Source organism: Apteryx mantelli, chromosome 1, assembly GCF_036417845.1.
Source record: "Apteryx mantelli isolate bAptMan1 chromosome 1, bAptMan1.hap1, whole genome shotgun sequence".
NCBI lineage: Eukaryota > Metazoa > Chordata > Aves > Apterygiformes > Apterygidae > Apteryx > Apteryx mantelli.
This window is the reverse complement of record NC_089978.1, coordinates 33,101,637-33,113,790: the sequence shown is the minus strand read 5'-3', so window position 1 is coordinate 33,113,790 and position 12,154 is coordinate 33,101,637. Positions and strand designations below refer to the sequence as shown.

Below are 12,154 nucleotides of genomic sequence, written 5' to 3'. Positions count from 1 at the left end.
TTGGCTATATTCATTCTGTTTGCTGTAAATACACAAATGAAGTTGCTGAAATTAGGAACAGAAAGTATCTCCATATGTCAGGGTTATTGTATCCAGTCTAAGTGGACTGATTAAATGACTACAGTGCATTACTGCAATCAGCTAACAGCAATCTGTGACTTAAATAACTTGTTTTCAATGTATCTTGCATTTCTACTTTTTTTTTCCCAGAAAATTTGGTTCTCAGCAGTTTTTAGCTGTTAAGACCTGTTCATTTCAACTAAATGTTACATTTACCTTGATTTTTGGTACTTTTGCTAAATAGGAAAATACATTAGATACACGTCTAAGCAACTGAATATGTTTAAACCTTTGTGATTTGCTAAATTGCTTGTAATGGACAGTAGAATCCACCTAAAAATGACATTACAACTGCAATATATACAGAAAAATACTGCTGAACAGCCTATAGTTGGGAGCACTGATGCAAAGAAACTGACTAGTTGGGCTGCACCTTATATCCCAAGTCTGATTTTATGCGCTAAAGCAGCAAAGCAAACAGTGGGCAGAGCTGTCTCTCTTCTAACCTATTTCTCAGATGTAACATTTTGGTTCCATATAATCCTTTAATAGACTAGTAAACAGTGCAGGAAGAAAAGTGGTCATTTCACAAAGATCTTGCCTCTGTTCATTCTTATTTATGTCTGAAAATAATCACCCACCTTCACAATATTTTAATTAGTCAAATGATGTAGTCATATCAGAGTTTTCAGTTGACTGAACATTACATTTTTCAAAGAGTACTAATTATTTCTATTCTGATTTCATTCCAAGAAAAACCTGTACTTAAAAATGAGAAGGTTAAAGAGAGTAGTGAGCTGTGGCTGTGTCATAAGATGTGTCAAGAAATGGGCTTTTCGGGAAGAAAATACTAATGCCATGGTACAAAGCATTAAGAAACTGCAGTTTGCAATATTGTGTATGATGCTGATTGTTCATGTTTAAGAAAATGTGAACTAGAACAGGGTAGGCAAAGCTAACTAGAATGGTTGGCTGAGAGGCCAGGCTCATTTGGACTAACATAGAATTAAAGGGGAAATACAGTTGCTCTGTAAAGACATTTAGGGTAAACACCAAAAAGGAAAAGATAACATTGGCACAAAGTCAAAAAATATATATATGAATTGCTTTACACTGCAAAGTAGAAAGATGAAATCTTAAGGACAGCATTCTAAACATACTTCAAAAAGGAATAGCTGAGACACAAACAAGTTACCCAGCTCCCTCTTAAAACAAAATTCACTACCTAATATTGTGTGATTCAACATGATTGCAGAGGTCCTTTTCATTTCTACATCCCTACAGGACTTGCACACATGTTGGTCATGTGTGGTAGTGTTACAGGCTGAATACTGACATCTGTATTTGAAGGATTGTCTGAGCAAATGAAGAAGAACTTCTACAAGATGGAAAAGCAGAGAGAGTTCTGATCAGGAAACCTAGTTGCAGGAACCTGTAATTGGCACAAGCAACAGTTAGTCTAAGTAACCTCTGATCAAATCAGAAAAATAGAAGAGTAGCTGTCATCACATGACTCCCTAAACAAAACAGAATGAGGTAAGGAAAGCCACAGGAAGCATCTTTGGAAAGATGAAAGAACTTTGTAACTGAGACAGGAAATGCAACTGCTTAAGTAAACAAATTAGCAGTTTCAAAGAACTGAAAAAAATGTAGATGACAAGAATAAAGAACTTGTGAACACTTTGAACTGAAAGGAGCTGAACCCACAGCGTGCCCCAAAGTGTGCCATCTTCAGGGTCCCAGGATACCTGACCAATGCGTGGGTGAGGTCTTGTGAACAGGCACTACACATCGCTGCCTCAAGCTTTGCACCATTGTGTGCAGGTATCCAGTAAAGCTCAGCTGCTATAAGGACAGACTGACTTTCAGTTGCTGACTGCTCAGCTGCTTCTAATCCTGACAGAGCACTTTGGAAAAGGGAAAATGGAGTATAAACTTCTGAAACTCGCTCGGTCATCACATACTGGGATAAAATGTGGTGAGTAATGAAGTTACACAACAACTCATCTAAGATTTAAGTTTGCAAACTGAAATGTAAAGTTACACAAAGCTGAGTTTATTTATGACAAATCATTTATTATATATTACAATAATTACAAACATTTTTATTACACCTTATTGCCATATTTTTGTTCTCAGAACACACAAGATGATCAAGAACATGGATTTAGGCAGTAACAAAAAAATATTAAAATTACAAATATCATGCCTCATTTCTGCGTCATAGAAAAGGCTATCATCAAAAGAGTAAAGTTACTAAACAAACATACAAGGGGATTCCCCTTACACCTTTTTTCCCAGGAACTTTTGTCATCTAATGTATAGTAAATATATATATATATATATATACACACACATACACACACAGAGGTCTCTTGCAAACATACACACTCACACATTTACATAATCACTGGAAATTTGACATCTCTCCTCCAGCAGAAAGCTCCCAGTCATTTTGCTTGAGCATCTAATGGAAAAAAAAAAAATCTAAAACAAAGCCCATGGTTTTAAATTAGTCACCCTATTTCTGAGCCAGCTGTATCTTCTCCCTACATAGGGCCACCAGCATAACAAGTGGGTACTGCAGTTTGTGACGAATAGCATCCAACCTGCCTTCACCACAGGAAAGGTCTACTAGGGATACTGTCCCTCTTGTACCTAGTCTGAATCACTGCTGCTGCTTGAGGAGTCTGTTGACATAACTTCTACATCATCTTCATTCTCTTTATTGTGTCCTGGAGGCTCCAACATAAAGTCATTACTATGATTAGGAGGTAGCATGTTCATTGACATATCACTTGACTGCCAAGGATACTGAGGAGCAAGCACATCTGGAAAAAAGGGGTATAATGAAGTATCAGCTTTTTATACTCACAAATTCAATGGGACTGCTCAAACAGATCTCCAGTTTACAAGGAAAACAAATCGTAAAATCCTCACTGAGTTTTGGACAGCTGGAACCCTGAAGTAACAGCTGAAAAACATCTCATAACGGAGCCATTCCATCACTGTAAAAGTCTCTTCTGCCAGAGGCCCAATAATATACGTGGTTCTTAATCTCTCATCGCTCCACTTTAAAACAGTATATACTCATACCGAGATTTTCATCTTCAAAGCACAGTTTGAACTGACTAACTTTCACAACCACAGACAGTAGTGAAAATGGTCACCTTCTGTCAGTATGCAAAAACAGATAAAAACATTAGATGAAAAAAATAAAGTAATAGTTAAGGTAGGACATAGAAATTCAAACTTAAAGGTCTTGTCTGAATTTGGCTGAAACATCTTGGTTATCATACTTCCAACAGCAAACACAGTGCACCAAGTGCAAAAGACAGTCTTACCACAAGACCAGGGTCCCAGTCAGAGATACTTGAGAGGGAGGGAAATGCCCTGCAGTGCCCCAGCTAGGCCAGCTTCAGTGGTCCCCTCATTTCTTCCAGTCTCCTACATCCAAAGCCCTTCCATCCTGTATCTCCCCACCAACCTACTGGAAACCCCTCAGCCCTCCCAACACTTCCCTGTCCCTCCCTTCCTTGCCCCCAAAACACCTCCCACTTCAGAGCCACAATGTGTATATATGTTGCCATTTCTGCACCCTTCTTTCTAAACTATGGTCCTACTGCTGTGCTTCAGATCCTTCCCTCTTATTACCAGTCACTGTGGCTACAGTCCATCCATAGAAGAAACCAGCTACCCCCTGCTTACAGCAAGAATTAAAAATAACTAGACAAGAGTCTGAACTTAACAAAAACCCACCCACATGGGACATTGAGGGCAGAAAGGAAGGGCACTGCCAGGGTGGGGGGGGATCATATAGGGTAGATGTAGTTCACTCAGCTGCTGCCTGACTCAGAAGCACCCAGACTCCACACACACAACAGCTTTTGATCATTAAGTCTCCACACACCTGAGACTCCATGTGTGGAACCACAGCCCCAGCCCCCTAATACTGAATGCTGTATTACTGTACATTACTGCATTATCTAGCTGTACAAATCTGACTCACCAGCAGACTCAAGGACACAATTCAGCCTTTATGCCAGTTTCATGCCTGCTTTGGGAAGACCAAGAATAGCACTGGGTGGTTTTATTCCCGCTGAGGTAAAGTTACCTAATTCTACTTGAACCAGCTGAGTGTGTAAACCGTGTTTTAGATCCTGTGGCCATGCTTCAACATTTCAATCATTGCATTATTAAACCGGAGTGAGAATGTACTGAAAAGCCTCAGCTTTTCATCAAGCAGCCCAGTGGCTGGCTCACAGTTAGACTCAACAAGGACTCAGTAACTAGACATTTCTCTGTGGAAATCTCTAAAAGGACTAGATCTCAAAATAAGCATTCTCAGGATGTGTCTGCCACATACCAACAGATTCAGGATCCCTAAATAAAATGCCATGGCAGCCTCTACTTTCTTTTAAATGAAGTTGTGATGTTTCCCTCTTAACCTATCAGTCTAGTAATTAGAGGATCTGACATAGGGAACCCAGGTTCAACTAACTCCTTTGCTTTAAGAGTTTAAATCCCACATTTTCCAGCCTCTAGGAAAAACCCTAAGCAGTGAGCTTTCAGTTCTTACAGAGACAACGTTCCAAAGTGAAAGGAGCAAGTGTAAATCCTCTAAGGCAGAGGAACTGCCCTGAATCCACTCTCCCAAGCCTTAGGCAAATGCTCAAACTCCACTATGCTACAAGAAGAAGAGATTACCTTAACATCTCTGATAAGATTTCATAACAACAGAAAGACATACGGATCCATCCTCAGCACTTCCCTCCTGCGTTGCTGTGGGCAGTTTTCAGACTTCCACCCCTTCTATTCAGCTCACTGACTCAATCCTATTTTGGAAGTACCTCACACTGGTTTCTCCATTTTATCCAGGGCCAGAATTTCAGAAAGGGAGATGGCACAGAACTTTGATTGACTTTTCAAGAGATGACATTAGGATTAGATGTATGACTGGAGACCCTTTTTTTTTTTAAATGCACTTGCAATAAAGCTTTTAATAAGTTCAGTGTAATTTTTGAAAAACAAGCTTTTTGTAACTACTGCAAGTGGCTAAACAGACAGGTAAGAATTGTTACAGTTCTTCTCCAAATCCAAACTAAGAATTTTGCCATATTTTAGTCTACCCCGATATGATTAAAGCTGCCCAGACACACAACTAATCCACTGAATTCTTCATTCAGTTACTGCAATTTACTGCTAAATTATATTTTAGCGTGAATGAATGAATCCCATTAAAGTCAAGGGAAGTGTCCATTTCATTAATCAATTAGGGATTTAACCTTCATTCCTACACTCAAGGCACTACCTCATCAGCTGTCCTTGTCAATGTCTTTTCAATCTGGAACTTCCAACCAATCTGGCTTTACAGAGTACAGACTTAAAGGGAGGTAGGGAGAACAACAACCTCTTCTGAATACATCTTTCACAATTCTGTACTTTCTGTTGTCACTGCAAGAAAGTTTGCCATGGAAATGCTTCTTTTTAATATGATTTGATATCACTTAATTTAGAGCAATTTAAAACAAATGACCTGAAGGGTAACTAAAGTGATTTTTGTTTATATTGACTTATGGGCTAGGTTCTGCAGTATGACTTAGCATGAAATAAAATAGAATGATGTGATTTCTAACGATTACTTCATTTACTAGTTCGTCACTGCTAGGGGACAATGTTAGCCATAATTTTCATTATTTTAACTCTGCTTTGCCATTGCTAAGGAACACTTATAACTGCTATGATTATACAATGAATAAAGAAAAGCAACACACAGCTGAGATTCCCTTACCTGGCAGTCTGCCCGCTGCAAGTGCATCCCCTGGTAAGTGTCCATTAACTCCATTGGTGGATGGGTTGTTCATCTGACCCAAGAGGCCACTCCTCATTTCCAGATCGGTAGGATATGGCCTTCGTGGGTCCCCTTAAAAAGGAATTATTTTTCAATAATTAACAATTGTCTTGCAGATATTACCTTCTTCTTCAGTGCTTAGTTTACTGACTAAAAAAAGAGCTATTCATATTTTTTTGCATCAGCAATGAGCATCACACATGTTCCATTAAAAATCCAAGTCTGTGTCCTTCATTTAGACTGTCCTTGTTCATTCACATTTTTCAGAAGAAGTACTTAAGAAATTCATGTTTAGAAGATCTCTTTGCTCTCCCTGATACTTCACAGCTAAACAGCAAAGGCAGGAATTGGAAGGAACACAATCTCATCTGGATAAGCGGGACAATTCCCAAAATTGGGGTCCGGCATAATGAAATCCCTACTTCTGACTCCATTGATTACTAACTTCCTCTGAAAAGAATACATGAAGGGGGGACACAATCAGGCATACGGAAAAAGTCTTTAACATTCTTGGTTCTAGCTTATATTCAACATACAGGAAAAAAGCAAGCAAAGAACAGCAGAGAATGCCAGTCAGTTAATGAAAGCCTGCATTTTCGTAGCCCTTTAAGGCTACGAGTCTACAGGACTTTGGATATCCAGTTTTGCTGGAGATATGTTTGCAGGTACGGCACCTGAAAACAATATATGCCCCTAATAAACCCAATAAGATGTTTTTCATTACATAAGAGCATTTTAAGTCCAGATACTGGCCACACTTCGTTACAAAAAAAAAAAAAAAAAGTCATAAACATGATAGTTACCTGGTACCCATGTCAGAGGGGCACAAACAGCATTGCTAGCACTGATCCTATGGGCATATTTAATTATTTCTTCAGAGGAAATGGCACCTGAAACAAGTGAAGGAAAGTTACTAGATTCTCAAGAGATTACGTCATTCAATTATTTCAGATTATTGGGTGCTTTGTCAAAGATTGGAAACGTCATTTTGTCAGACATAAGGGGCACGTTCCAAATGCATTGACTGCTTAGAGGATTCTGGGACTCTACAAGGACAAGCTTTGCAGTGAACTGGCTCTACAGCCATGAACTCCATATACCTTCGATGTCAGCAGTTGTTCAACCTTGTAAAATACACAAGCCAATCTCTTAAGCAGCATACTTCACAAGCACAATCTATAAGAAAACTTCAGCACCTGCTTCACTGTAGAATTTGCCCTAGCACACATATCTGAAACTTCTCTTTTTGTAGTAGTTGTTGAGCACACATGTAGCAACCCTTCTCTACTACATATGTAGCTGCATTGCAAGTGATACAATCTTTGTGAAATACCTTAATGCTTTAGATGAAGTTATGATAAAACAATAAAAGATACTATATTGAACACGAATAAAGTGCATCCCCACTAAAAAAAAAAAAAAAAAAAAACTAACCCACTAACCCACTTAGCTTGGCAAGTGCCACAGAGTAGCAGTAATTACTACAAATACAAACCAGCGTCACCAGCTAGTCGGTCTTCCATATACAATGTTATTGTACAGGCACACAAACATACTCTCCCTTTAGTCAGCAGGCCTACTGAGACAACTGCCTTTGGTGAGACACTCAGGTAATCAGATACACTATTACCAGTGCGAGAAGAGCCTGGAGACATTGGATATTAAGATATGTTTGCTACATATATAATCATTCCTAAAACATGCATTCAGCCTTTGTTCTGATGAAATGGCTTACAGGTTCATAATGAAATGGAAATGTCTTTACACAGAAAGCATCCGAAAACTGTGATTTTAGAATTAAAAAAAATAAACCCTTTGAAAACACGAACTCACTAGCAACCTTCCTTACAACTGCATTTGTGTAGTATGTACAACCAAGGAAACTCACCTTTTCTTGCCTTTTCAATTGATTTCAACTTTTCCTTTGCTTGATAAACAGCTGTTGCCTAGTTGTAAAGGACAAAAAAACCCCTCCAATGAATCATTAATTTGTAAATTTCTGCATAAAAAGGGTTCTGTGAATAGAACCTTGCATTTAATTGCATTTTAACAGATAAACTACTCAGGGAACATTTTCAGAATATGCAAAAGTAAACTACGTTTGGAAGAAAAATAACATTATAAAACAAAACTGAATACCCTGATAAGTAAAAAGTGTTTGAATATTGAAAAGAAAAACCCCACTAAGCCATTGTGAAATTTTAAATATTTAATTTTTTTCAAACTAACACAACACTGCTTTCACCAGAACGACCTTTTTCACAAGTAGGTGCTCAAAAGCAAGCACATCACTTATGAACTTACCAGTATGTGCTCTGCTTCTTTTAGTTGTTTCTGCAGCTGCTGAATATCACTATCCCTCTTTTCTACTACCTTTTCTAAAAGTTGCATTTCATGATGGATTTTTCCCTGATCAACTGCCAGCTTCATTAGCTCTTGAAACTCTCCATCTCTCTGAATCAGCAGCTCCAGGATCTGTCAGACAAGAGTTTCATAGAACTTTTAATTTAGCTATAGTAACAGCATACCCACAATCATGCAGCAAGGAAGAACAACTGACATATACATGAGTATTTCAGTTTGCATGCAAAATGAAACAAACCTCTTGCTCTGTTTGCAGAAACAACCTATGAAGCATGCAGTAAACAAAACAAACAAACAAAAAAAAACACCACAAGGACCAGGAATATCATTTTAGTGTGGTCAAAAACTCATCATCATTATTAGTCTAAGTACACACAGGGACAAGTGAGAAAAAAAGAAAGTAGCAAAGCAGAGCACTTAAGTATACAAAAAATATATAGTTAAGAGAGTCAGTTCACCTGGCTCTCTTCTCCTGGTTGTGGAAGCTTCTGGTTTCTTGAAATCGCCAAAATTTCAATTAGTTCTCTGAAAGGAAAATTACGTTTATACAATTTTCTATGCAATTTTTTTCTGTGCTATTTTTTTCTAGGCTATTTACAAATCAGACTAAGTCATCCCAAAATTTTCAGAGTACCGACACCCTTACAAAAGTATTCACATACTTGAATATTTTACAGTTTTGTAGTATAGTTGTGTCAGAAATTTCTCAACTTAGAAAGAAAAAAAAAACATGCTCCAATCATGAGACTATTCACAGAAGTATTTTTTCTCCTTTGAGCTCACAAAGCGCTCATGTGCATTCGTGCTCAAGAAATGTGCTAAGTTCTTGCCAAACTGAATAAGACATAAGCAGAAGCTGAGAGAAGAAAAAAGACACTGAAATACATTCATGCTCTAGTTTTATCACCTTTGTTTATCGCAAGAGAGCATGAAACTATAAGTTGTTATCATTATTTTACTTCTCTAGTTTTCTTCCATTTTTACAACAGAGCAAGTTCCACACTTGGGTTTAGAGCAATTAAGCCTATGCTTTCAAATATCTAAAGAGTTTGTTGTAAAACTATTATTATTATAAAAACAAGTATCCCCACAATGGTATATCAGCTGTATATCAAATATACACAAAAATATCAAGAAACTAATAATATTTTGGGACTAGGTTAGAAGGGCATCTCAAACAAATCTCTTGATTGTGCCTCTGTATACCCATTTACTTTGCCACCATTATGAAAAACTGTCAGTAACCTTTAAGGGGACTCACTAAACGATAAAGCCATGATGCAAAAGGTGTAACTTCTTACACATTTTACACATTACTTGGTGTAAATGGTGTAAATGTGGCAAATGTAAATGTGGCTTCTAAGGGTATGGACTGAAGTTCAATGCTGTGCACACGTAACTTTATCTGAAGCTGGCTCCTTGGAGCAACGCTGATTCTCTGCTTCGTCCAGCATCAGCAGCTCAAGAGGGATGTACAACTAATACAGTAGTGGGGCCAGAGCCTTAAAATGACAACAAGTACTTTTCTGAAAGTCTGAACAACCCCTTCACCAACACTTAAAGCTTTAAATAGAGTTTTATAGAGCTAAATAGGATCATCTTCCTGTTCTGTGTCCAAGCAGCACCCAAGCAAATAGCATCGCAATTAGAGAATAATGAAGCCTGTGATTTTCACTCTCATAAGGATTATCACACTTGACCAACAGTGATCAGTAGCAAATAAAATCTGGTGCAAGTAGGCAAACTGACACCATCAAGGCTGATGTCATGGATGTTTGTAATTCTGTCCTGTGTTAGCTTGGTAATGCACAGATGTAGATTCTCATATATATATATATGTATACACACACACATATACATGGGCTATAGATTAGGCACACATCTTTGCCCCTACCACCAAGCCAATATCATGACCGTGAAAGACCTAGTGTCATGGTGCTTCGACACTTTGCTGATCAACAGGAAGATTCACAAAAATATTGCTGAGGGATGCTCTGGATTCATTATGATGGAATATTAGCCCCAAAATCAATAAACATTTAGATAAAGAGCAAAGCTTTTTTTTTTTTTTAACCTAAAACACAGGACATTCTCCCCAGTTCCAGCAACCCAAAAGCCACAACAAAATCTAAAACTGAAAATAAAACCTAACTAGAAACAAGAAGGGCAACTGACTGGTATATTGTCCTTGTCCTACCTGCGGTAATCAGAAAGAGCAAACCAGACACAAAAACAATTTAGGCTGCTCCCTCTGCTAAAGTTTTCCCAAGCTCTTGCTCTCCTCGAGAGGAAGAGGATAATCAGCAACCAGCTTCCCTGCACTGCCAGCTGTGACTCCGTAACATGGTGGACAGCTTGCCTGGGGAGTGGCAGTCCAGCCGCAAGCTTGGGCTCCAGACCCGAGCTTTGCATCACTCCACGGACAAGCTTTACAGCCCACCTGGACAGAGTTTAACAGGCAACGACCAGACGGCTTAAGTCATGCAACACCATATACAAACCTCTAACATAAGCACAGTTTTCGGCGAATAATGAAACGCCTAAAACCTTTTCTTGGCGGGGGCGCTCGCAGCAGGAAACGCCGGTGACAGCCACGAAAGGCCGGAAGGTGGGGGAACGAGGAAGCTGCCCGCTCCGCTCTGAAGCATCCCCGGCGCGGCTCCGCTCGGGCTCGGGTGCGGGTACGGGTGCGGGTAAGGGTGCGGATACGGGTGCGGGCGCGGGCCCGGGCTCGGCGGCGGCAGCAGCACGGAGCCCGCTGCCGAGCACCGGCCTGCGGGCGGGGACAGGGGAGCGCCCTGACCCGCGCCCGGCCCCCTACCACCCCGCCGGGGCCGCGCTGGCCTCCCCGCTGCGGGCCCTCACCCCGCCGCGGCGCCGCGCCCGTACAGCGCCGAGCACCCTGGCGCCGTCTCGCCGGGCGCGGTACCTGGCCAGGAGCTCGAGATCCTCCAGCGCCGCCAGGAGCCGGTCCCGGGTGCTGCTACGCTCCCCGCCTCCCCCGGTCGCCGCCGCCATCATGACCCCGGGCGCGGACCCGAGCGAGAACCGGCTCCCGGAGACAGCGGCGCTAGGCCCCGCTGCCCAGGCGGCAGCGCCCCCCACGGCGGAGGTGCGCGCTGCAGCCGCCCTGCCGGCGGCAGCGCCCCTCGGCCGGCGGGCAGCGCATGCGCACACCGGGAAGGGGGGAGGGCGGCTCCTTCCCCTCCCCCCGGCGCGCGCGCGGCGGGGCGGGGCGAGTAACGGCTCCCGTGAAGCGAGGCGGGAGGGGGCGCCGGGGCCGCGGCGCCGCGGCCCCCGGGGGGAGGAAGGGGCGGGAGGCCGAGGAGGGCGTGTGGGAAGGGAGCTCACGGGCGTGTTTGTAAACGCCCCCTCCTGGAGCTGGCTTGTTCCTCAAGGGTCAGTGCTTGTTGCTTTTAATGCGCCCCCAGTCCCCGGGTTTTCACGGAAGAGCCGCCCAAATGTGATGCAGATGTACCCTACGGACACGGAAAACAAACTCAGAGGGAGGGCTTGCGATTGAGCAACGTCATAACTTTTTTAACTCTGTGGGCCCCGATGCCCAAAAATCCCTTAGGTGCTTTTTTCAGTTGGAGGGAGGAGTGGTGTTTTCCTAATGACTTAAGAAGCTTAAGTGACTGATACTGAAAATGTGACAAAAATCCAAGCTTTAAGTCGGGCAGAACCCTGAGCTCCTACATCGGTTTTCTGTCATGCAAGCAACAGAACCTCACAGTGGCCAAGAGGAAACACGACCTGCCCAATGCACGGATGCTGCATGTGCAGACCTTTACGTGCAACCTAAAGGCAGCTTTGCGTAAATTACAGAGGCCTGCGAGCAGTGATCAGATGGTGGGGCAGTTAACAGATACAAATTCT

The 12,154-nt window shown here is 41.6% G+C and overlaps 1 protein-coding gene across 1 annotated transcript; it reads right to left on the bottom strand.

Annotated features, from left to right (window-relative positions):
* Positions 1-2,111: 2,111 nt before the first annotated feature.
* MED4 (mediator complex subunit 4) lies at positions 2,112-11,407 on the bottom strand. Its single transcript, XM_067292132.1, has 7 exons — positions 11,205-11,407; positions 8,734-8,800; positions 8,216-8,386; positions 7,800-7,857; positions 6,715-6,801; positions 5,852-5,983; positions 2,112-2,891 (listed from the first exon to the last, which is right to left on the bottom strand). Exons 1-7 carry the CDS (start codon positions 11,294-11,296, stop codon positions 2,719-2,721), a joined length of 780 nt encoding a protein of 259 aa, XP_067148233.1. The 5' UTR covers positions 11,297-11,407; the 3' UTR covers positions 2,112-2,718.
* Positions 11,408-12,154: the final 747 nt, after the last annotated feature.